Source organism: Hipposideros armiger, unplaced genomic scaffold, assembly GCF_001890085.2.
Source record: "Hipposideros armiger isolate ML-2016 unplaced genomic scaffold, ASM189008v1 scaffold_44, whole genome shotgun sequence".
In the NCBI taxonomy this organism is placed as follows: domain Eukaryota; kingdom Metazoa; phylum Chordata; class Mammalia; order Chiroptera; family Hipposideridae; genus Hipposideros; species Hipposideros armiger.
Genome location: NW_017731394.1, coordinates 1250184 through 1276718, shown reverse-complemented (window position 1 = coordinate 1276718; position 26535 = coordinate 1250184). Strand labels below are relative to the sequence as shown.

At 36.1% G+C, this 26535-nt stretch overlaps 1 protein-coding gene across 6 annotated transcripts in view; it reads right to left on the bottom strand.

The window, feature by feature from the left end:
- The window catches only part of QSER1 (glutamine and serine rich 1), a 66332-nt gene that overhangs the window by 16033 nt on the left and 23764 nt on the right, over positions 1-26535 (bottom strand). For 5 of the 6 annotated variants that reach the window (XM_019639482.1, XM_019639480.1, XM_019639483.1 and 2 more), the window contains 5 exons: positions 20055-23747; positions 7700-8031; positions 6144-6260; positions 4515-4648; positions 3169-3386 (listed from right to left, as the gene is read on the bottom strand). In XM_019639482.1, the coding sequence (XP_019495027.1) occupies positions 3169-3386; positions 4515-4648; positions 6144-6260; positions 7700-8031; positions 20055-23747 (4494 nt within the window). The remainder of the gene's footprint in view (positions 1-3168; positions 3387-4514; positions 4649-6143; positions 6261-7699; positions 8032-20054; positions 23748-26535) is intronic. The other variant, XM_019639481.1, reaches the window with a different exon arrangement.

Here is a 26535-nt window from a genome sequence, read left to right as displayed (position 1 = left end):
CTGGTAGGAATGTAAGATGGTGTAAGCATGATGCAAAACAGTTTGGTGGTTCCTCAAAAAGCTAAACATACAAGTATCGTATGACTGACTCAGCAATTCCACTCCTAGGTATATACCCCAAAGAATTGAAAACAAGGACATAAACAGGTATTGTATGCCAATGTTCACTGCAGCATTATTTACAATAGCCAAAAGGTGGAAACAACCCAAGTATCCATCAATATCTGAAAAGATGAACAAAATGAACACACAATGGATAAACTTATAATGGAATACTATTCAGCCATAAAAAAGAATGAAGTTCTAATATATGCTATAACATGGATAAACCTTGGCACCATTATGCTAAATGAAATAAGCTATATACACTTATGTGAGATATTTAGAGTAGGCAATTCATGAAGACAGAAAGTAGGTAAGAGATTACTAGCAGATGGGGGAAGGGAATAAAGAGGAGTTATTGCTTAATAGTTATAAAGTTTCTGTTTGTGGTAATGAAAAAGTTTTGACAGTTGTGATAGTTGCACTACAATGTGAATATAATTAATGCTACTGAATCGTACACTTAAAATGGTTAATATAAAACAACTTTTTAAAACATAAAAAGAAATAGAATATGTACATCAATGAACAAACAAATATTTTCACATGACCAATGAGTAATGTTATGAAATCATTCATGGATGAATAATACATTCAAAGGGCAAGACAAACCCATAGATTTTAATGTAACATGCATGAAAAGTTGAAGAAACTCACTTGTCAAGTTTATCAAATAAAAAACTTTGAGTATCAAATAAAAATATCCATAACTATCTGAAAAGGTAATTAAAGTACTCTTCCTTTCCCAATTACATATCTATGTAAGGCTGGGGTTTCTTTATATATTTTAACCAAGGGCCGGCCGAGTGGCGCGATGGTTGGGAACTGGCTTGGGATGCCACAGGGCCCCGGTTCGGATCCCACATGTGAGGGCCAGTGACACTGCCCTCTACAAAAAAAAAAATAAGTAAAAAAAAAAATATATATATATATATACACACACACACACATACATATACATACATATATACATATGTATGTATATATATAAAATAACAAAATGAATGCAGAAGCAAATATGAAAATGCTACTCTTCTACTAAACACTGTTAGTTTAGGAAAATATAGTTGTTAAAAAAACTTACGTTAATACCTAATTTTTAAAAAATTTGTTTCAATTGACATTTGGTAAATCAATAAATACAGCCCACAAAAACAAAAGTATCTTGGAATCCTTAATAAATTTGAAGATTTTAAAGACGTTTTGAAATAAATGGTTTGGAAACCACCAGCCTATAAATCTGTATTTATTATTAATATATGCCTTCTTTTTAAGAAGCTCTAAAAATGCTTGCCTAACTATTAGTGACACCTAGTGGTAACTCAAGTTACCAATGAAAGAAAAATTTTATCTTGTCTTTTGAGGAAGCTGTATAATTGAGTGTAAACTCAGAACCCAAACCTTCTCTAGTCTAAATAGTAGGTAGGAATGCTAACTGCAAAAATTATGAATAATAACTTCCATACATACTCAAAGCACTGAATTTCTTTATAAAATTCTGATGAGCACACTTCTAAACAACCATTCCTAAGTAGCTTTTAAAAACAATACATTTAAAGTTGACTTCTGAACTGAAGAATTTTATTATAATTTTATTTATATCTAAATAATCTCTAAGATCAGCTACCATGCAAGGATACTTGTAATGGCAGAAACCATTCCAGACATCAACTTCTACAGTACCCCCAACACCCAATGCATCATCTAAGTTCTGCCAAGATTGCATCTTGAATTTCTCAAATGTGTCCCCTTTTCCTCCATCCCTGTTGTTACAATTTAGGTTCAGACTTTCAATTTATACCTGAACTGTGATGTCTTGTAATTCAAACTGAGATTTTACCATGTTGCTCCCTACTTAAATTCCTCCAAGGACTATCCTTTGCTTATTGGATCCCAAGCTTTTTAGCTTTAGTATGGCATACACAACCTTCCATCAGCCTTTCATCTTTTCCTGCCTACCTTTAACATTATGCTCTAGAAGAGTCAGCAAACTTCTACTGTAAAGGGCAAGATGGTAAATATTTGAGGCCTTAATAGTCATATGCTCTCTGTTACAACTACTCATATCTGCCACTGTAGTGGGAAAGCATCTATATGAAAAATATGTAAATGAATCAGTGTTCCAATAAAACTTTATAATAGGCTGCAGATAAAATTTGGCCCGTTAGCCACAGTTTGCCACCTCTGCTCTATACTACTGAACTGCTTGATGACTAATAAGTTTGATGGCTAATGGAATATGTACTGGTATATTCTTGTGTTTTATTACTATCTTAGGTTTTATTTATAATAAAGTAAATGTTAATATATATAGCCTACATAAATACTCTTTGGTGTCTTCAACAACAGTTTAAGAGTGTACAAGGGTTCTAAGGTAAAAAAATTTGATAACTGCCAATCTATTTCAACCTTTTCATTTTATAAAAGAGAACTAAGGCATAGAGAGGTTACCTACTTTGTCATGGGCAACTGGTTAGCTAGGGGCAGTATTCATTATATAATTGATAAACATGTTCTATATATGGAGGTATATATTATTATGTATATTATTATATATAGTTTCAGAGTTGCTGCTTCCTAGGCTTGTTTTACTCTTTTCTTCTAGCATAAACACAAACTCAGAAATTTACAACTAGAAGACTAGACTATAAATCATCTGACCTAATCCTCATCCTTCCTGAAGAGGTGAGATAACTGGCATTACTAAAGCTAGAGTTCACAAAGGTCTTTCAGTTCACTGCTTTTACTATTTTATAAGGCTGTGTATGTGTGGGCAAACTGTGCTCAGGGAAAGTGAATTTATTTATTTTAAGGAGAAATTGATTAAAAAAATTTTTTTTATTGGGGAACAGCCATGGTCATTGGTTACACATTGCTTTCATGCTACAGTGGCATAGCTGACTCTTTTTAAGGAGATGCAGCTCAACAGTGGCCCATGCGGGGATCGAACCAGCAACCTTGGTATTATCAGCACCACGCTCTAACCAACTGAGCTAACTGGTCACCCCCAGTGAATTTATTTTTATAAAAGTCTAAGCAGTATTAGTCATTTCATGGAGGACTCACCCTCATCGTCACTACTACTAGAATGGATCTCAGGAGATGAGTCAGATTGGGATGATGAAAATTCTTCTTTCCATTTCTTCCGTTTCTTTGGTGGTGGCTCAGCCTTTATTTTTAGCTGTTTACCTTTGGGTTTCATGGAAGGGGCTTTCGCAGTTGTAATTTTTGGTGTTGGGGGATCAGAAGTTTTACTGCTACTACTTGGCTTAGCCTGAACAGTTCTGCAATGTTAGAAAGACTTCATTAGCACACTGAAATCCTGTCAAATTAAATTAAATTAGACCAAAAAAAGCCAAACAAGAAACACTGGAAAAGAAAAGTTTACTTCACCAACACCTCCAAAATAAAGTCCAACTCCTACACATCTCCAATGGTGATTCCTCCCACATTCTCTTGAAATGTACTCTTTAACCACTGACATTCAATATTCAGTTATTAAGGGACTATTAGTTCAATCCTATTTCTCTCTCTTCACTCTTCCTCTCCCTTTATGAACTCATTATCCCAAGTATGAGACTGTACAACAGATGATCAATGGGCTTTGGAAAGTAATGCATGATGAACCCTTGATAGCTACATCTAGCTCTGATCATCAGGAACTCTCACAGATTCTGGTGGTATAGGTTTTGATGTGGAGACCCACCTGCATCTATCCTAGAGCCCCTCAAGAAGATTTGCTACATGCTAGTTCTGGAGATTTGAATGGATCAAATTCCATTATAAAAATAAGGTGGGCTGCTTCCAATAACTTGTAATTTTAATTAAACTAGACCTTCCTAGCACTAGATTGAGAATAACTAGAGTCACACCCCCTTTCCCATACAGATCACAGGGAATATGGCTAGGTCATTCATTCATCTTTCAGATAACTCTGCTCCAGACAAATATATGACCATAATTCTATAATACACTTGCCTAGTAATATACAGGTATTATAGTTTTATCCTTAAAATTTATTTCATTTTAAATTTGACACACCATTATTATTTTCATTTTATGGATAAAAGAGGGGCTTCAGAAAGGTTTTCTTACTCTAGGTCAGAAAAAGCTGGACTTAAATCCCTTTTGACTCTAAATCCCTTTTTTCCCCCCTCACTATTCTTAGGGTCACACCAAAAGGATTCACAGCAAGAAAAGGGTAGTCATCCCACAACAGATAGCCATAAGCTTTACAGTTCTTGCCTCACCATTTCAAAAGGAATCAATTATTACATCAGGCACTGAATTTTTAGACTTGTAGATAATGAAAGTATCAGTCTATAATTGAAGTAATTCTTTGTATAAGACATCATCAATAATAAGCCTTCCAGTTATTCCTACACAGATATATTACATAAAAAAATAAATACCTGATAGTTTGTGAAGGCTTATTTCTTGGCTTTTTGGAACACACTCTGACATACTCCTTTTTGTTTGTGTTTTCGATAAACTTCACATATATCCTTTTGTATTTACTCTTTGCATCTCCAAAATATCCAAGGTACTAAGGAAAAAAACAGTGAATTACATAATTATACATTCTATACATACAATATTACTTTGTTAGCTTGACTATCACATAGCCATCCTTCAAGTTTTTCAAAATGCAGCTCAAGCCAGATGAATTTCACCCTCAATAAAAATGATCCTTGGCTCATTCTTAACTGCAAGCCTATGCATAGAAACAATCTCATTTGGCTAATCATCACGTGCTTATTTACTCAATGCTATTAAACAATTATATAACTATGAAAGAATAACTTCTGTATGTCTTCTGGTAAATCAGGGCATTTGACTGGCAGAATAAGCAACAGAAGAGACTCCGAGTCCATCTGAACTCCTCACGGCCTAGCACTAATTCCTTTCCTTTAGTAAAAAAACAAGATTAAGGGGCAGCCAGTTGACTCGGTTGGTTAGAGCACAATGCTCTTAACACCAAGGTTGCCTGTGTGATCCCCGCATGGGCCACTGAGTTGCGCCCTCCACAACTAGATTGAAACAACTACTTGACTTGAAGCTGATGGGCCCTGGAAAAACACAGTGTTCCCCAATTAAAAAAATAAAACAAGGAGGTTAAGCAATGTAATAAATGATTTAATTTGAAATAGGTGGTATTTATACATTAATTCAAATTTTTTTTTTAAGTAGATAAAAATAATTTCATAAGTACCTGCCAAAGAAGGCCACTAGGCTTCCCTAAATACCACCAGATCTGTGGGGCTGGTACAGAAGCCAAATACATACATTAATTTTATTTTAAAAGTGTACTATTAGAGTGTCATATACAGGCACAGCTAGTTTCGTTGCGCTTTGCTTTATTGCACTTCACAGATGTTGTGGTTTTTACAAATTGAAGGCAAGACCCTCCAACTGCAAAAGATTATGGGCTGGCCGAGTGCCACGTTGGTTAAGAGCTGGCTTGGGACACCAGAGGGCCCAAGTTTGGATCCCACATATGAGGGCCAGTGACACTGCCCTCTACAGCTAAGATGCCAAACAACAGCTCAACCTGGAGCTGGGCTGCGGTGAGTCGCTGGCGATGGCACGGGCTGCAGCCTCTGCTGCAGTGGGTTGCCATGGGCTACTGTGTGTAGCCAGCGGCCAGCAGCCGCTGTGAGCGGCCATCCAGAAGCCGGCGACTGATCTGCCTTGCCTGGGAAGAGCACAATGATGGTGCCAACTTGGGCCAGTGAAGCAACGTCCTCCACAACTAAACTGAAGAAAAAAAGGACAGCAACTTGTCTGTTCCCCTTCCCCCCAATTCCCCAGTGTTGTTCCTATCCCCCAATTCCTCAATTTAAAAAAAAAAAAGATTATGATTTGCTTTAGTTTGGTGGTCTGGAACTGAACCTGTAATACCTCCTATACTCTGTCATTCAAATTTTATACTATTTTATATTATAAATGCTAAATATAAAATATATTTAAATCATTCTATATTGCCTCCAGGATCACTGTTAAAAAACAGGAAGGCTAATGTAAACAAGCATTTTACTTACACTATTTGTAGCAGCAAATTCTCTTTGCCCATCTCGAATTTCAGGAACAAACTTCTGTAATAAAGCTTTTTGTACTTTCCAAATAGCTGGGGGTTCTTTTCCTGTTTTTAAAGCCTCCTGTAATAAGCAGAATTAATTACATTTATAAAAACTAGCAACATATTCTAAATTTAAAAAATCGTAGAGCTGAAAGGAATCTTAAAGACCTATTTATAGCTCAACCTTTTTCTTTTACTTAGCTGAACTTTTGCAATAATTCTTATACGCTGGCTATTCAGTCTCTGCTTAAATTTTTCAGAAATGGAAAACATGCAAAGTAAAGTAGCCCATTACCTGTTTGTATAGCTACTGGAAATTTTTCCTCTAATGACACTGTCATATATTATTCATGCAATTTTATAACAGTATGCACATATTCAAAAAGATCAGAAACACATACTAAAATATTAACAGCAGTTAATTGTGAATAGAAGTAATATAATTTGAATATTATACTTATTGTACTTTTAAATACCATTCCTCTCCACCCCAATTAAAAAATAAAATCAAGACCAAGCAAACAGAGACTCAAAAATAGGTTTTCTTAAACATAGCTAAAATTTTCTTGTATAAAATTAACATTCTAATTATGGTTCTACAATTTAAAATGATCAAAATAAGTTTAATTAGGGCTGGCCGAGTGGCTCAGTTGGTTAAGAGCTTGCCCAAGAATGCGAGCTCTGAGCAACAGGGTTGCCGGTTCGATTCCCACATGAACCAGTGATGCTGCGCAGGGAGCTGAGCTGCTGCTGAGTTGCCAACAGGCAGGATGGCTCAGCTGGTGAGAGCACATGCTCCTAACAAGGCTGCTGGTTTGAATGGTGGGCTATGCCCACTCGCAACTAAAGACTGAACTCTGTACCTAGCTGAGCTGCCGCCTGGGTGGCTCAGGGAATAGAGCACGTGCTCTTAACAATAAGGCTGCCGGTTCATCTCCTGCATGGGATGGTGGCTATGCCCACCAGCAAATAATTGAACACAGCACCTATAGCTGAGTGGCATGACTGGACTTGGAGCTGAGCTAGCTGCGCCCTCCACAGCTAAGACTGAAGGACAACAACATGGCTGTTCCCTTCCCCCAATTCCCCAACACTGCTCCCCTCCCACAATTAAAAAAAAAGTCTAATTATACTTTTACATTATATTTCTGTTATTTTCTTTAAACTTTTAAAATATAGAAACAGCCATTTTCTCCCAGCTCCTAATAATACAATGAGTTGGGAGCCTTCCAAAAAATTAACATTTCAAAACTCCTCTATTCACTAGTACCTAAATGCAACATACTGACTACTCAGAAATACATAAAACTCAGATGTTACTATATTTTAAGGTATTTTGTTTTATACAATATGTGATATCCACTAGTGATTTTATTATTTAACAATTTTAACTTAGAATTGTGAAAATGTAACTTTATGCTGTTCAAGCTAGATGCATGCTATTAAAGTCATCATGAAGGCTATCATCATGCCCTCCCACTAAACTGTGACCTTTATACCTCTGAACATTCACATCACCTTAAAAGTCTCTATGTCTTCCATCTTCACCACAAATTCATCACGCTCTCTGTATTGGCCTTCTCCTCCGCTTTCTATGTTCTCCTCATCTGTAAAACCTTCTATGGCAATAGTGTCCTGTCCTTTTGCAGATTGGTCTGAAGGAAAGCCATCAAGTTCAATGGGCTTTGGGGGTTCTGTAGAACTTAGGTTTTCCAGGATATTTACTGCAGATGAAGTAGAGCAGAGAGGTTCTTGCTTAACTGCACCACCCACAGTGGTGGAGGAAGTAGTAGCAGTACCAGTAGTATTGGCAGTTGGGCTAGGAGTTGCCACCTGTAGGGCTTCTGAAACTAGATCAAGCAAATGCAAATCAATAATACAAATAATTAAACATTTACTTGTTTTGAGTAAAATCCAAACAGTTTCAAAAGGAAGACGATTATCTTGCCATCAAATTGTTTGAAACAATGAAATCTAAAGTTGTTAATGGTGGTTAATTTCCAAGAATCAAAGTGGTGAGAATTAGACAGAACCTCCATCGACCTACACTGCTTCTAAGTACACTTAAGTAGCACAAAGATATTTTAAATAGAGACACAAAAGTGATGCAAGATAAGGAAGGGTCAGCTGACTAGAGTTATGAAGAATTCCTAAAAGAAAAAAAGCCTAAAGGAAAATGACACCCCCAAAGTATTTTGAAACAGCACCAGAAGCTACAGAAATAAAAAGGATTATAAATAATATGAAAAATTGTATGCTAAAAAATAACTTAGATGAAATGGACAAATTTCCTTGGAAGACACCACAAACTACTGAAAAGGACTCAAGGAGAAATAGAATATCTAAATAGACCAATAAGTGACGAGAATAAAAGAAATTTAAAAACATCCCACAAAGATAAGCACAGGCCTAAATGGGTTCACAGGTGGGTTCTATCAACAGCATAGTAAGGATTAATATCAATCCATCATAAACTCCAGTAAGTAGAAGGAAACACTTCCCACCTCATCTTATGTGGCCCCTATTATTTCAATACCTAAAGCAGAAAAAAATCATGAAAAAACTATAGACCGGTATCCTTTATGAATATAAACACAAAAATCTTCAACAAAATATGAAAATACACCAACATATAAAAAGAATTATACATCATGATCCAAGTGGGTTTTATCCTAGGAATCCATGCCGGTTAACATCTGAAAATCAATCACTCATCATATTACTATAACAAAGGAAAAAAACACAGGGTCATTTTAATGGTGCAGAATAAGCATTTGGCAAAATTCAGTATCATGAATTTAAAGACTTTCATGATAAAAAACACTCAACAACCTAAAAATAGAAGGGAACTTCTTTAGCCTGATAAAGTGCATCTATCTATAGAAAACCCACAGCTAATATCATACTTAATAGTAAAAACACTAGATGCTTCCCCTTAAGAAAGATGTCTAAAGAAATAAAAGTACAGGCATACCTCATTTTATTGTTCTTTGCTGTAGTGAGCTTCCCAGATAATATGTTTTTATAAATTGAAGGTTTGTGGCAACCCTGGGTTGAGCAAATCTATTGGCACCATTTTTCCAATAGTTGCTCTCTTCATGTCTGTGTTACATTTTGGTAATTCTCTCAATATTTCAAACTTTTTCATTATTATAATATTTGTTATGGGGATCTGTGATCAGTTATCTTTGATGTTACTACTGTAACTGGGGGCACCATGGCCTGTCCCCATTAGACAGCCAACTTAATAAATGTTTCTGTTCTGACTTCACCGCTGATGGGCCATTCCCCTCTTCTTCTCCCTCCCCCTCTCTTTGAACCCTCCTATTCCCAAGACACAGCAATATTGAAATTAGGCCAACTAATAACGCTCCAATGGCCTCACGTGTTCTAGTGAAAGTACGAGTAGCACATCTCTCACTTTAAGTCAAAAGCGAGAAATGACTACACTTATGAGGAAGGCAAGTCAAAAGCCTACACAGGCCGAAAGCTAGGCCTCATGCCAAGTAGTTAGCCAAGCTGTGAGTGCAAAAAGAAAAGTTCTTGAAGGAAATTAAAAGTGCTACTCCAGTAAACATATGTATGATCAGAAAGTGAAAAAGCCTTATTGCTGGTAGGAAGAAAGTTTTAGTGTTTTGGATAGAAGATCATACCATCCACAACATTCCCTGAAGCCAAAATCTAATCCAGAACAAGGTCCTACCTCTCCTCAATTCTGTAAAGGCTGAGAGAGGTGAGGAAGCTGCACAAGAAAAGCTTGAAGCTGGCAGATGTTGGCTTGTGAGGTTTAAGGAAAGAAGCTGTCTCCATAAGAAAAGTGCAGGGTGAAGCAGCAAGTGCTGATGTACAAGCTGCAGCAAGTTCTCCAGAAGATCTAGCTAAGATAATTAATGAAGGTGGCTACGCTAAACAACAGATTTTCAAGAGATAAAACAGTCTTTTATGAGAAGAAGATGCCATCACGGACTTCCATAACTGGAGAGAAGTCAATGCCTGGCTACGAATATTCAAAGGACAGGCTGACTCTCTTGCTGGGGCTAATGCAGCTGGTGAGCTTAAGTTGAAGCTAATATTCATTTACCATTCTGAAAAATCCTAGGGCCCTCAGGAATGATGTTAAATCTACTCTGCCTGTGCTCTATAAATGGAACAATAAAAGCTGGATGACATCTGTTTACAACATGGTTACTGAATATTTTAAGCTTACTATTGAGACCTACAGCTCAGAAAAAAAAAAAGATTCCTTTGAAAACATTACTGCCCAATGACAATATACTTTGGTCACCCAAGAGCTCTGATGGAGAAGTACAAGATTAATGTTTTCATGCCTACAAACATAACATCCATTCTGCAGCCCATAGGTCAAGGAGTAATTCTGACTTTCAGTCTTATTATTTAAGAAATAACATTTCATAAGGCTATAGCTGCCAAAGATAGTGATTCCTCTGGTGGGTCCAGGCAAAGTAAATTAAAAACCTTCTGGAAAAATTCGCTATTCTAGATGCCCTTAAGAACATTAATGATTCGTGGGAAGAGGTCAAACTACCAACATTAACAGGAGTTTGGAAAAAGTTGATTACAACACTCATGACTTTGAGGAGTTAGTCTTCAGTGGAGGAAGTAATTGCAGTTGTGGTAGAAGCAGCAAGAGGACTCAAATTAGAAGTGGAGCCTGAAGATGTAACTGAATTGCTGCAATCTCATGATAAAACTAACAATGAGGAGCGGCTCCTTACAGATGAGCAAAAAAAAAAAAAAAAAATTTTTCTTGAGATGGAACATACTCCTGGTGAAGATTACAGAAATGACAATAAAGGATCTAGAGTATTATATAAACTTAGTTGATAAGGCAGTGACAAGGTTTGAGAAGACTGACTCCAATTTTGGAAGAAGTTCTACTGTGGATAAATTGCTATCAAACAGGATCGCATGATATAGAGAAATCATTTGTGAAAGGAAGAGTCAATCAATGGGGCATTTTTTAGCAATACATTTTAATTAAGGGATATACATTGTTTTTTTCAGACTAATGCTATTGCACACTTAATAGACTACACTATAGTATAAACATAACTTTTACACGCAGTGAGAAACCAAAAACTGCACGCGACTCACATTATTGTGAAATTCATTTTACTGTGGTGGTATGGAACTGAACCTGCAATATCTCTGAAAGATGCGTGGATCTCTATTTGCACGTGACTTGATCTTGTATATAGAAAATCCACCAAAAAACCATGAGAACTAATAAATAAGTTCAGCAAGTTTGCAGGGTACAAGATCAGTATAAAAAAAATCAATTGTATTTCTATATACTTGTAATGAACTATCCAAAAATGAATTTAGGAACATAATTCCATTTATAATAATATCAAAAAGAAGAAAATACTTAGGAATAAATTTAACAAAAGTGCAAAGTTTACACTCTGAAAACTGTAGATATTGTTGAAAGAATAAAGGTCTAAATAAATGGAAAAACATCACATGTTCATGGATCGGAAGACTCAACACTGTAAAGATGGCAATACTCCCAAATTGATCTATAGCATCAGCACAATCCCTGTCAAATCCTAGCTGCATTTTTTTTGGCAGAAATTGACAAACTGATCCTAAAATTCAAAGAAAATGCAAGAGACCCAGAATAGCCAAAATAATTAAAGAACAAAGTTAGAAGATTCATATTTCTGAAATTTCAAAACTTACTACAAAGCTACAGTAGTTAAGCTACAGTAGTTAAGACAGTGTGACAGTGGTATAAGGGCAGACATATAGATCAACAGAGTAAAATGAAAAGTTCAGAAATAAACTTATATTTATGGGCAAATAATTTTCACTAAAGGTGCCAGAAACCATTGAATGGGGGAAAGAATGAATAGTCTTTTCACAACTGGTGCTCAGACAACTGGAAAGCTGCATACAAAAGAATGTAGTTGGATCCCTACTTTATAATAAATATAAAAATGAACTGGAAATGGATCAGAGACCTAAATGTGAAAGCTGAAAGTATAAAACTCTCAGAGGAAACACAGGTATAAATCTTTATGACCTTATAAGTGACAAAAGAAAAATTTAACTGGACTTCATCAGAATTTAAAACTTGTGCTGCAATTGATGCCATTGAGAAAGTGAAAAGATAACGCACAGAATGGGAAACAATGTTTAAAAATCATATACTTACCAGAGGTTTGGATCCAGGATATGTAAAGAACTCTTTTACTTTAATAATAAAAAGACAGATAACCCAATTAAAAAAATTATCAAGGGATTTGAATAGACATTTGTCCAAAGATATAAAAACTGTCAACATGCACATGAAAGGCTGTTCAACCTCATTAGATCAATACAACTTCATTAGATAAATGCAATCTCATACCTACTAGGATGGCTATAATTAAAAATACAGACAATAATGTGTTAGCTGACATGTGGAGAAACTGGAACCCTTATTCATTGCTGGAGGGAATGTAAAGTGATATGGCCACTTTGGAAAACAGTATGGCCATTCCTCAAAATGTTAAGCACGGAGTTATTGCATGACCAAGGAAGTCCACTCTCACTACCACTTTCTAGAGAAATAAATAACCTCTACACAAATATTTGTACATGAATGTTCATAGCAGCATTATTCACAATAGCCAAAAAGTGGAAAAAGCTCCAAATGTCCACTAACTGATGAATGGATACACAAAATGTGGTATATCCACATTAGGAAACAGAAAAGAATGAAGTACTGATACATGCTACAATATGCATAAACCTTGGAAACATGCCAAATGAAAGAAGCCAGCTACAAAAGGTCAAATATTATATGATTTCTTTCACATGAAATGTCCAAAAAGGGGCACATCTATAGAAAACGTGGGTTAGTGGTTGCCTGTGGCTGGTTTGGGTGTGGGTATTCCTGGCCTACAGAAACGGCAGCTGCAAGGCGACAGGTATTGATTGGTAATGGGTTTCTTAATGGCTGATGAAAATGTTCTAAAACCAGACTGTGGCCATGGTTGGACAACTCTATGAAACCAATGAATTGTATACTTTAAATGGGTGGGTATCATGGTATATGAATTTTAACTTAATAAAGCTGTTAAAAAAGTACTTTGAAGGCTAGCGCTGATAGAGGAACTCTGGGTTGAGAAACAAATATAAAGAGCATGTAGAATTCAACTGGTAATTTTGAATGATGATGAACTAAAATAATACTAATATATATAATAAGTAAATAAAAACAGGAACGTCAGCGATTCCCTTGCTTATACTGAGCTGTCGGCAGCAGGGGATCATTGGCCAAAATGCAAAAGCCAATCCCTGGAAAAAGTGAACTCTACCAGCCTAGAGTGATGGAGGGGTTGAGAGGGAAAGCGGAGCCTGAGGTTAATCCTGAGTTAAGAAACAGAAAAAAATGGAAAAGCAGATTGGCAAAGGAAGTGAACTAAAGTGCTTGGCAACTAGAGAGAGGAGGGGTTGGGGAGATCCAGCAGCTATTACCAGCCAACCTACCTGTTCTGTACCCCATATCAAAACTATCCTCATACATTTATATGATTCCTCCCAGTCAAGGAGAAAGGCCTGCTGAAGAAATACAGATGAATAATCTAATCAAGTCATGCTGTACATCTTGAATTTACAATTTGTATGTCAATTCTATCTAAATAACACTAGGAAAAATAATCTAATCATGTTAGGAGCCCATACTACAGAATTTTATCCTAATGTAATATATTTTTATGCTACTTTAAGTACACTGTCATACTTTTCTGCCTCAAAAAGGTATATAAAAGGAAATTGGTTTTTTTTATGTCTTGTGACCAGAAAGAAGGCTCTAAATATTAAGCATTTCTAACATGATAATTGTAGGTCTGAATTGGTATTTTTTTCAAATTTAATTTAAGTAGAATATAAATGTAAAAAAAAATGCTTCTTTTGGTGGATGTAGCATTTAAAAATTATTTATGGATCCGTGGGTGAATATTGCTTACTGAGATTGGTTTTGCAATTTTATTTCTGTCATTCATTTTTATTGATATAAGAATTGAGAAACCTTGCTTGTATAAATAATGGATGAAGGAAGGAATAAAAGGGACTTTATTATAGCAATGTTACTGAATTTTGAAAATACTTTCTAAGTTATATGGCAAAACAAATCACATAGCTATCTATGTACAAAAACAGAGATATTGCCACCAGCCAGCAGACCCTCAGAGAAGGAAATTGTAAAAGACATGCTTTAGTTATAAGCAATGTAATCCCAAAGAGAAGCTATGAGGTGCAATAAAGACTGAAGGGCAATATGGTAAATATATAAGTAAATCTAAAAAACACTGACTATTTAAAACACTATTAATGATGTCTTGTTGAGTGTTAGAAAACAAGATAGTACATGATAATATTAAATGGAGTTCTAAAGTTTAGAAGTCTTTATATTATTCAGGAGGAGATTAAGATATTAACAGATTTTGAGAAGCTGGAAATATATATTGTAATTCCTATTATAACCAGGAGAAGAACAGAAATATTTCTTCAAAATAAGCAAGGGGTGGGAGAGTAGGTAAAGATAGGAATGAAACAAGACTGACCATGTATTGATGATTATTGAAACTGAGTGGTGCATAAATTGGTTTAATTATACCAATCTTTGGACTTTTGTACAATGTTGGAAAATTTCCATAATTAAAAGTTAAGCAAATATTTTTTTAAAAGAATGTATAACTTCCAAATTATTAGAGGGAAAAATGTATCAATACTGTATGATGCCCTTTATATGAAGTTTTAAAACAAGCCAAATAAAAGTATAATGTTTACGGATGCATACAAAGGTGGTAAAATTATAAAAGAAAAGCAAGGAAGTGATTACCATCCAACTCAGATAGTGGTTAGTTCTAGAGGTTATGAGTTGGGTTTAATTTAATGTTCAATTTATTTTTGTACTTTCTTGCTTTCTAACAAATAGCATTTGACACCATCAATTTTCTTTTTTGCTCCACATTCTTGGCACATCTCACTGGTTTTAAAATATTATGCTCCACTGTCCTAAGTGGTTTGTTACTTCAGTTTTGGTTTCCTTTTTAAGCCATGAGTTGTTTAGAAGAAGTTGATTACAAGTTACTTAGAAGTTTTTAAATAAAAACTTATTTTTATTTCTGCTATTCTTTTATGAAATTACTGCATTGTGGTTGGGGAATATGGCTTAAGTACTGTAGGCATTTTCAAATTTATGGAAATTTTTATGTGTTTGTTTTCCTTATGTGTGTTATATTTTCACATGTGAATTTTATTTCACAAGAAAAAATGTTCTGAAAGAAAGAAAATAGAGATATGGAAAAGTATACTACAAATGCTAACATTAACAATAAAATTAGTATGGCAAAATTAAAAACAGAAAATGGGAAAAAGATTTTATTATGATAAAAGGAAATTTAACTGTAGCAAACTTTTATACACCTGATTACATCATGGGTTCAAAACATATCAAATAAACAGTAATAGGTAAATAATAAAACATAGTTGGAAACTTTAACACACCTTTTGCAGGAATCAACAGATCAAGCAATCTAAAAACAAATAAGGATAGGGAGGATTTAAAAAAACTTTTTATTATTAAAAATTTCAAACACACACAAGTAGAGAATACAAACCCTCACGCACCATAACCCAGCAGTAACAACCACGAACATTTTGGTATACTTCTTTCATCTAGCCATCAGCCTTTTTATATTTGCTGGGATAGTAAAGGCAAATTCTAGACCTGTCATTTACCTCCAACATATACATATACATTTTTTTATATAACCTAATGTAATTTATTACATTAAACAAAGAATAAAGATATAACGGATTTGAACATTACCAAAAAAATCTATTATCACTTGGTATTAATGGGATATTTATAAAAATTGACTATTTACCAAGCTACTAATAAAATTTCCATACATTTAAAAATGCAGACATTATTTAAGCCATATTCCCTTGACCACAATACAACAGGACCATAAATTAGTAATAAAGGAGTACCAAAAGCAACAACAACAACAAAAACATACTAGGAACTACCCCAAAACCACCATTCTTCAGAACTCTTGGGTTAAAAAGGAAATCAAAAGTCAAGTGACAAACCATTTAGAAAGGACAGTGAGAGCATACAAATTGAAACTAGAGGAATCGAGTCAGAGTGTGGTGCAAAGATAACTAACACTTTAATGCTATTTGTTAGAAAGCAAGCAAATACAAAAATTAACTAAGTATTAAACTCAAGAAGCCAGAGAGAGAAAATAATAGAAATTTGTGGCATACAGTTAAAGCAGGGCTTAGAGAGAAGTTTGAAACATTAAATGCTTATAGCAGAAAACAGAGGTCTCAAGTTAACAATTTAGGCTTCTTCCATAAGAAACTAGAAAAAAGAGAATAAACCTAAATCAACAAAAAAAGGGGAAATAATGAGAACTGCAGAAAATCAATGAAACTGTCAACAAAGGAGAAAAATAAACTAAAAGCAGGTTTTTTGAAGAGATCAAGAGAATTAAACTTCGATCCAGACTGACCAAGACAAAAAAAAAAGACACAAATTACCAACATCAAAAAGAGAGAAGACACAAATTACCAATATCCGAAATGTAATCACTACAGAACCTACAGACACTAAAAAGATAATGAGAAAATGCTACTAACAATTCTATACCCATAAATTCGACAACTTAAATGAAATGGGCCAATTTCATTTCAAAGATACAAAATACCAAAACACCGTCAAGAACCAGATACCAAAACCAAAGGTATTACAAAAAGAAAATGACAGATCAACATCCACTGTGAACACAGATGCAAAAAAAAAAAAAAAAGTAGAAAATTCATCAGTGTATAAAAAAGCTGACAGCTAAATAAGAAAACTACATGATCACTTCAACAGATGAAGTAAAAGCATTGGACAAAATTCAACTTCCATTCATTATAAAAACTGTCAGCAAACTAAGAAATGTAAGGAACTTCTTTAATGTGATAAAAAAGGCATCTACAAAAAACCTAAAGTTAATATCATACTTAATGGTGAAAGATTGATTTCCTTCCCCAAAAGATCAAGAACATGATCGGGATGTCCACACTCACCATTCTTATAGGAAATCCTAGCCTGTGTATTAAGGCAGGAACGAAAAAGGCATAAGAATGTAAAAGAAGAGAAATAAAACTATCCTTATTTGCAGATGACATAATTTTTTACATAGAAAAAACTATGGAATCTAAAAGGAAAATATTCTAGAATAAATCAGTTGTGCAGAGTCACAGGATTTAAGATCAACATATAAAAACCAACTGTATTTTTATAATCTACTGATGAATAATTGGAATTTGAAAACTTTTTAAAGTATCATTTATAATAAATAGCACCAAAAAAATATTCAGGAATAAATCTAACAGTATGTGTAAGATCTAACTATATGCCAAAAACTACAAAACAGGCTACTGAAAGAAATCAAGTATGTTCATGAATTGGTTAAGACTCAATATATTGTTAACAGTTCAGTTTTTCTCAAATTGCTATAGATTGAAGGAAATCAAAATCAAAATCTTGGCCAGGGTTTTTGTAGATAGCAATAGCTGATTTGAAAATTTATATGGAAAAGTTAAGGAACTAAAGTAGGCAAAACAATTTTGAAACAGACAAATTTGGAGGACTCACACTATCTTATTTAAAGACTTACCGTAAAGCTACAGCAGTAAGACAGCATGGTATTGGTGAAAGCATAAACGCAGATCAATGTAACAGATCTGAGTCCAAAAATAGATTCACTCAAATGTGGTCAATCAATTTTTAACAAAGGTGCAAAGGCAATCAATGGAGAAAGGGTTGTCTTTTCAACAAATGGTACTGGAGATTCTGGACTTCTGTATGCAGAAAAATTAACTTCAACCCATACCTTATATCATATATAAAAATAAAATCAAAAGGATCGATCATAGACCTAAATGTAAAATGCAAAACTTTCAAACTTCTAGAAGAAAACAGAAGAAAATTTTTGTAACCATGGGTTAGGCAAAGATTTCTTAGGATACAAAAAACATAAATCACAAAAGGAAAAATGGATAAATTAACCTCATTTAAAACTTAATTTAAAACTTTTACCTTCCAGAGACAGTTAATGGCTATGGGAATTTAGAGGATATGAGCACTCACTCTGTTTGCAGTAACTTCCACAAAGTGACTTAGAAGATGGTCTTCAAAGATAACTAAGTGTCTGCTGGATTAAAAAATGGAGAGGAGGGCATTCTAGGTTGAGAAAAACCTAAAGGCTCACAATTGTGAAGGAGCTCACAGGTCCAAGGAACAATGAGAAATTCAGTTGTCACAGAAGAGGGAAAGTAGAAAGAGTTGTGCAAAAGTAAAATATGGAAAAGGAGAATTTTTACATGTTATTTCTTTTTTTTCCATTAAGCACCAAGTATTTCAAAGCAGAGATATAACAATCAGTTTTCCTTTTTCACAAAGATAAATGTGATGACAAAGTGGAGGATGGATGGACTGGTGTAGAGACTTGTGGGAGGGATTCTAATAAGAAGTCTGTTGTAATAATCCAAGCAAGAGATGATGAGTTCTTGCAGATGAGGTGGCAATTGGATGGTAAAGAGAGAATTCAAAGACTTAATAGTGAAAATTGGGTTAATGGTGATGATTTTCACTAAAAATGAGATAATAAGTTTTCTGGAAGAAACCAGTTTTAGATTGATGTTTTAGAACAGAGATTACAAAAGGTTTGTTCTAGGAATGTAAGAAGGAATATAAAAGTAATTGCAAAGCACTTTGAAATGGGGAGAGGAGTGTAAAAATCTTACTAGGATTAGTCACATCCATGTCTTTGACTGTCACACTGACTTTCCATTATGCTAATTTCCCTGTATAACAAAATGAAAATTCTTTTAGAAATATATGAGCAGACATTTATGCAAATAGATTATTTGGGATAGCAGTTGTTTCACGTCACTTTAGTAGTTAAATGTAGTCTTAACTCCAGAAAGAAACTAAGAAGCACATCAAAAAACGAGGTTTAACTCTTGAAGCACCACTCTATTTATACAAAAGAGCAAGGCAGGAATAAATACAGGCTCTAGAACCAGATAAACTTTAATTCAGATTCCAGCTCTGCCACTTACTAGCTGTATGGACCAGGGCAATTTATTTACTCTCAGTTATATCGTCTGTATATTGAAGGCAACAAAGTGTATCTCCCAACATTGCTATTGGTTCCTGGCACAGAGGTGGTAGCTATTTTATTGTTATAAATATAGTTTTTCCTTAGCATATTCCTTAAAATAGTTATGTTTATACTTGTTAATTGTTTACATAAGGCAGTGCATCTTTAAACAGCGCCTCTAAATGTTCCCTTAACTACACACTAAAGTGAAACATACTCCAAAGATGTGGACATATAGTCAGGAGCCAGCACAAAATTTTAAAATTTTATCTTAATTATGTTAATGTGCATGCTGCACACAATATAACCATATTTAATAGTAAATGTTAACTTTCAGGTAAAATTGGCATACCAAGAAAATATATGCCATTTTATACTACAACAGAGCCCTTAAAACAATGTGTCATATCCATAAGCCACCTCAAGATGTCTCAGCTTAGAGAAGTCGGGATAGCATACCATGTAAGTTATGTTGCATGTGGCAAAAAGTCAAGAAAATACAGAACTACTAAACCTAAAACCCAGAATTTTCCTACAGGTAAGGACATTAATAAGTCCCTTAGATAACTGCCTATGCATTTTGTCCTGAAAACTTATTTGCAGACCTGCTTCAAGTGAAGAAAGCTTAAAACCCAGTCTTATAGCCAGGAAAGTAGTATAAAGCCTTAATTATGAACTAAATTTTAAAACTTTACCTGTTTTCTTTTTTTTATCAGAAGTAGCATCCAGAGTAGGTAAGGTAGTAGAGGAGCTTTTATAAATATCATGACTGCATATTCCAGGATCTTCTTCATCAGAAGAAAATGAAGATAAATGTTCTAAGTTTTTAAGTTCATTATCAAGTTTTTCTGATGGACTGTTACCCCCCGTTTCAGAAACTAAAGGTGTGGGTGTTGTAGATAAAGTCTTTGGAAGTGGTGGGGGACAAAATGTACGAACAATCTGTGTCCCCGGTCGTCTAGTCCTGTTAGGCATTCGTACAGCAAGAGTGGAAAACTGCTGCTTGGGCCCTGATTTCAGAAAATCTAAGAAAGAGGCAATAAATCCTGTTTTGACTTCTGGCTGTTTTTCCTCTACTTCTTTGATCTTCTGTCTCATTTTTTCTTGATGCTGATAACCATCATGGCAGCCATCTAAGGGAGGAGTATATGGCAAATACATATCTGTTCCCCTTGGGTTCTGGCGTTTACCTTGGGCAGGTCTTTTCAGCTGTTTCTGATTACTGTTGTCTTCCTCTTTAGTTTGCCCTTTCCCTTTAGTTTTTTTCTTCTGAAGGTTAAAATGCATTAAATCTTGGTTTTCTTCTTCAGTCTTGACACCGATCGCCTCCCCAGGTTGGGCCATGGCCAACAATGCAAGTGCACTCCTAGTTGGATTCATGGAGGCAGCACTGTCATCACCCCCTAAGGTGAACTCACTCTCCGATGTAGCACTCTCTCCACTTATACTTCTACTACTAGAAACAAACTCTTGGTTTCTGTTATTATTTAATGTACTATCAACAGGAACTTCACTGTCATCTTCAGATTCATGACTGGTAGCAGACTGTTTCTGGAATGGGCCAGAACTTTGCTCATGGGCTTCATGACTTGGTCCAACCACTGGTGAAGTTAGTTTAGATGCTTTATTTTGACCAGGTGTTTCAATGTGCTGTTGATCAAGAGTAATTTTTGACTGAAGGGTCGGTACTGGTGAAAGGTTCACAGTAACTTGACTTCCATTTAAGGAAATATCATTTATATTCTGTGGCTTTCCTACTGTTGCTGTTATGGAGTTAAAATCTGAAGTCCCATGCCCGACATCTAATGACTGCTGAAAATGAGATTTAGAATCACCATCTTCAACAGCTGGAATGATTTCATTTGAAGTTGACTTGGAAAAATCAGAAGGTGTAACCCCACAAGCTGCTGCTGTAGCTGCTAAGATATCATCTACATTTGATAAAATATTCCTTTCATCACTGAGAAGCATGGCCTCAGGGAAACATATTGACCCAAGTGAAACAAAATGATTCTTTGAGTCATGCTGATTTGTTTCACTGAAGTGGCCCTTTGTTGTTAGATGTTGTAAAGGCTTTGAAGACTCAGAGAGGTCCATTTTCAAAATTTCAGAATTCTGAGTATGGAGTTGCTGCTGAGAATGATCGCCATTGCTCTGAATAATATGGCCATCCATTTGAAGAAAAGGATGTACTATTTGTTGAGGACTTGGAACACGCTGTACTTGTAAAGATGTCTTTACTTGTCCTATACCTGCCTGCAGTATTGACTGCTGAAGAATTTGTAAGTCACAGGCAGAATCTAAAAGGATCTGTGTATTAGGAAGGGATGCCTGATGGCCATGCCCTAAAGCATGATTTGGAATTTGAATCTGAGATGAGGCATTAATTATTTGATCGTGCTGCTCTTGGACCTTGGCTTCATGTGCCTTATGTATAAGAGAATGCTGCTGGCTTAAGTCTTTAGTATTCAACCTTATTTGTGGAGTCTGCATTAAATTAGTTGCCTTCTTCATCTCAAGGGTTGCTGCATTACTGACTTGGCCAATTTGTTGGTTAAGTTGTGTCACTGAACCAACCATACTTTCTTCTTTTTTTGACCCTTGTAGAGCAATCCCAACAACTTGATCTTCAAGACGGGAATTGCTTCTGATTACACTCTGAGAATATCTGTCATCTGCCTTTGACACCTTATAAGCTGATTCTTGAACATTCATTTCCCCATCAGATAGCCTTTGGGTTGATGACTCAAGAGATACTTGTGGCTGTAACACCTGTAACTCTTCCATTGGAAAACCATCTTCTTGCTTTGAAGACGTATACACATTTGAGTCAAGTTTTCTTTCAGCATAAGACTTTGGATCAGGGGAAGGCATGTTATTCTGTAATGTCTGACAATGAGTAGAGGATGTAAAAGATGATGATTGGACGGCAGGCAAAAACTTTTGGGATTGGGGAGATGACGACCCTTGAGCCTGAGCATTTTGGGAAGAATGCATAGAAATATAATTCTGGTTTGGGCTAGAATCTGGCAAATTCTGAGCCTGAGAGGCGGGAGAGTAAGAAAGAGAAGGGGCGGTTAATGTTAGGGACTGCCCTGAAGCATAGCTTTCTGAAGGGCTAACAACTGACAAATCTTGTGATTGAGATGAATAACTAACCTGTGTCTGGCTAACTGGTGATAAACCCTGAGAATGACCAGATGAATAACTCTGAGACTGGCTAACTGAAGCTAGATCTCTTGTTTGAGCAGGGTAATTCTCGTTTGTAACTGAAGATAATACCTCTTGCTGATTAGAAGAATAATTAAGTGTCTCATTTTCAGAAGTTATAGTCTGAGACGACCCAGAAAAAGTCAATGTTTTATATAAGGATGGCAACTTCTCAACTTTGCTGGACCTATAAACCTGTGAATGAACAATAGATGGCACATTATGTGGCTGTACTAAACCATAATTTTGTGACTGACTAACTGATAAAAGGCTTGGTAGCTGCGCTGTAGAATAAATTTGTGCTTGGCCCGATATTACAGAACTCTGGTTATGTAAAGGTTTGGAATAGCTTAGTGTTTGCACAGGAGGAATTATGCTTTGAGGTTTGGGGGTCTTAGTTGATGTTAGTGGTTGTTTCGTAGAACAGCTTTTTACTTTTGTAGTGGAAGGAGGATATCCTGATGATGGGATCGCAGATGAGTAAGACTGAGCAAGTTCCACTGAGACCTGGCCGGTCTTCTGCTGCAATTCTCCATTGCTCACCTGAGTGGACTCTCCAACTGGGCTACAGGATAAAGATGACTGCCTGCTTGTTTCCTGAAAATTAACTACACTTGCATTTGACAGATAACTATGTAAGGAATGCTGTGAACCAGTCAGTTGTGCCTGAATAGACTGGGTACCTGAAGGCCGCTGATGGTGTTTAATAACACTACATTCTCGAAGAAGAGCTCTTTCAATGGAAGCAGTAGAACTAGTAAAGAGAGTTGAACTGTAGGCTTGAGGAGTTTGCTGGGCTCCCCCAAGTGCTGAAGGCAACACACTAAACTGAGGTTGTAAAAGATGGGGTGCAGACTCTTGCGCTGAGCGATATGTTGAAGACTGAGGTGGTATGCTATTACTTAACGCACAACTGCCCAGGCGCTCAAAAGCCAAAGCAGTTGGAACAGTTCCCTGGGAAGTCTTGATTTGGAGCAAAGGGTCGTGAGGATTTAAAATTCCATTTGATGTAGTGTTAAAAGTTGAATCCTGTAGCACCAAAGGTGAGGTGGTAGCAAAGTTTCTATTGCTGAAGGTGGTGGGATGCTGATAAGCAGAGAGGGCAGAGGGTGGAAGTGTTCCAGTGGTTGGCAAAGATCCAGTAACAAACAGCTCAGTTGCTGCCGAGGAATGCATACCTACGAAGAGAAAACATAAAGATCTTCACACAATTGCAGCATAAATACTACTTACATATACAAGTATGTTTTCATAGATGAGACTTATATTACCTTCAACCCATCAAAACTTCTATAAGGCTGAAAAGCCTGACTAAGTCTGTGTGTAAATTCTGAAAATTACATTTCAAAATAGCTAGCTTTCTTAAAGCAAAAACAAAGTTACAAAGGTATCAGCAATTCATACTTATAATTGTTACATAAATAGTTTACATAATGCCATTAACAATTAAGAAACCAGTAAAAATGTGCATTGTCTCTTGTGATTAATTTACCCTGAAGTCCCAATACAAAACACCAATGAGCAAATAAAAATGCTCATAACATTAAAACTGAAACTAAATAGTCTACATTTAACATGATACATAAACCTCAAAAATAACATTGAGGTTAACACTGTAAAGTTTGTTTTGTCAAAGTATTTGTAGGGCCAGCCAAGTGGCTCAGTTGGTTAAGAGTGTGAGCACAAGAGTGTGAGCTCTGAGCAACAGGGTCACCGGTTTGATTCCCAGCCCGAGCTGAGCTGCCGCTGAGCTGCCAACAGGTGGCAGGATGGCTCAGCTAAAAAAAAAAAATTTGTACTTATATAAAATCTCATGCATTTCAAGTTTTGACATCCTATGAACAATAAAAATACATGCATGCTTATCATAAAAGGCTGACAGAAATTAAAATATTGTCAAGAAGAGATTGTTAACATCACAGGACAGGATTCTAGCTATATATAGCTAAACAAAAAACATATATACCTCTGTGATCTACAAGTTCCACTTCTAGAAATTTATCCATGGAAATAAGTGAACACAAAGCTGTTTGTGCAAGATATTCATTATAGTTATTGTGTATAACAAGTAGAAACAACCTATAGGTCCATCAACAGGGGATTGATCAAATGACGGCATATCCTAATAACAGTGTTGCTATAAACATTGATTAGGTGGACATATGTTTTGATATACAAAGATATCAAAGAAGAGTAAATACCAAACTGTTAACTCTTCTCTAAAAAGTGGGACTGTAGTAAGGAATTATCATTTTCCATTTTATATTTGTACCTTTTTATTGTTTAAATAGCTTCCATTACATTTTTTTTTGTCATTTTAGAAAAATGGAGGATATAAGATTCTCTGGCCCTCTCAAAAACATTCTTCTCTTCTTTCCATTACATGTCAAAAAAGTATTACTGCTACAAGGACAGAAAATATATAGTTATACTTGAAAGAATAAATAACACTTAGAATTAATGTTTAAATATAATCATAGGAACCAGAGTGAAAGTCTAACTGAATGTGTAATGTAAAATTATTCCGGGAAGCAAAAAGTGAAGCTATTGTGTGGCTTTTAAAAAGATTTTTAGGGCCAGCTGAGTGGCGTGTTGGTTAAGAGCTGGCTTGGGACGCCAGCTCTGAGCAGCTGAGCCCTGGTTCGGACCCCAAATGAAGGCCAGTGACACTGCCCTCGACAGCTAAGATGATGAACAACAGCTCGACCTGGAGCTGGGCTGCCGTGAGTCACTGGCGACCGCGTAGGCTGCAGCCCCTGCTACAGTGAGCTGCCATAAGCTACCATGTGTGGCCAGCAGCCGGCGTGAGCGGCCGGCAGTCAGCCGGTGACTGATCGGCCTCAGCCAGGAAGAATACAATGATCACAATACCAACATGGGCCAGTGAAGCGACGTCCTCCACAACTAGACTGAAGAACAAAAGGAGAAGCAACTTGCCTGTTCCCCTTCCCTGACTCCCCAACGCTGTTCCCCTCCCCCAATTCCACAATAAAATCTTTAAAAAAATTTTTTATTAAAAATATAGCTAACATGCAATATTATATTAGTTTCAGGGGTACACCATAGTGATTCAAGATTGCTATTGTTTGTTTTTTTTTTAAAGATTTTATTGGGGAATTGGGGGAGGGAACAGCGTTGGGGAATCGGAGAAGGGGAACAGACAAGTTGCTGTCCTTTTGTTCTTCAGTCTAGTTGTGGAGGAAGTTGCTTCACTGGCCCATGTTGGTATTATCATTGTGCTCTTCCCAGCGGAGGCAGATCGGTCGCCGGCCACTGGACAACCGCTCACAGCAGCTCATGGCAGCTCATGCCAGCTGCCAGTCGCTCACGCCAGCTGCCAGCCACTCATGGTTGCTCACGGCAACCCACTGCAGCTCCACTGCAGCCTATGCCGTCACAGGCGACTCACAGCAGCCCAGCTCCAGGTCGAGCCTTTGTTTACCATCTTAAACTATAGAGGGTGCAACGTCAAAGCTATAGAGGGTGCAACGTCATTGGCCCTACTGCTCAGAGCCGGCGTCCCAAGCCAACTCTTAACCAACGTGCCACACGGCCGGCCCTGCTATTGTGTTTTTTAATATTGTTTTGTTTTATACTAAAACACTAATTATCTCCTTGGAAGTAGAAAAAAAATTATTAAGGCATATTGAGAAGATCTATTAATAGAATTTACACCAGAATGATAAAATACTACTTCCTATAGCTATTATTTACAAATATCTTCTCAAATATGCTATGAGATTTACTATTCTTGAAGAGAAACCTTAAAAACTAACCTTCCTGTCATCCTTCAAAAAAAAACAAAAAAATAACGCGTACAAATAATTTGGGGGGAGAAAGTTGAAAAATGAAATAAGAAAAATAAAATTTAAGGGCCGGCTGAGTGGCTCAGTTGGTTAAGAGCTCGCTCAAGAGTTTGAGCTCTGAGCAACAGCGGTTCGAGTCAGCCCGAGCTGAGCAGCCGTG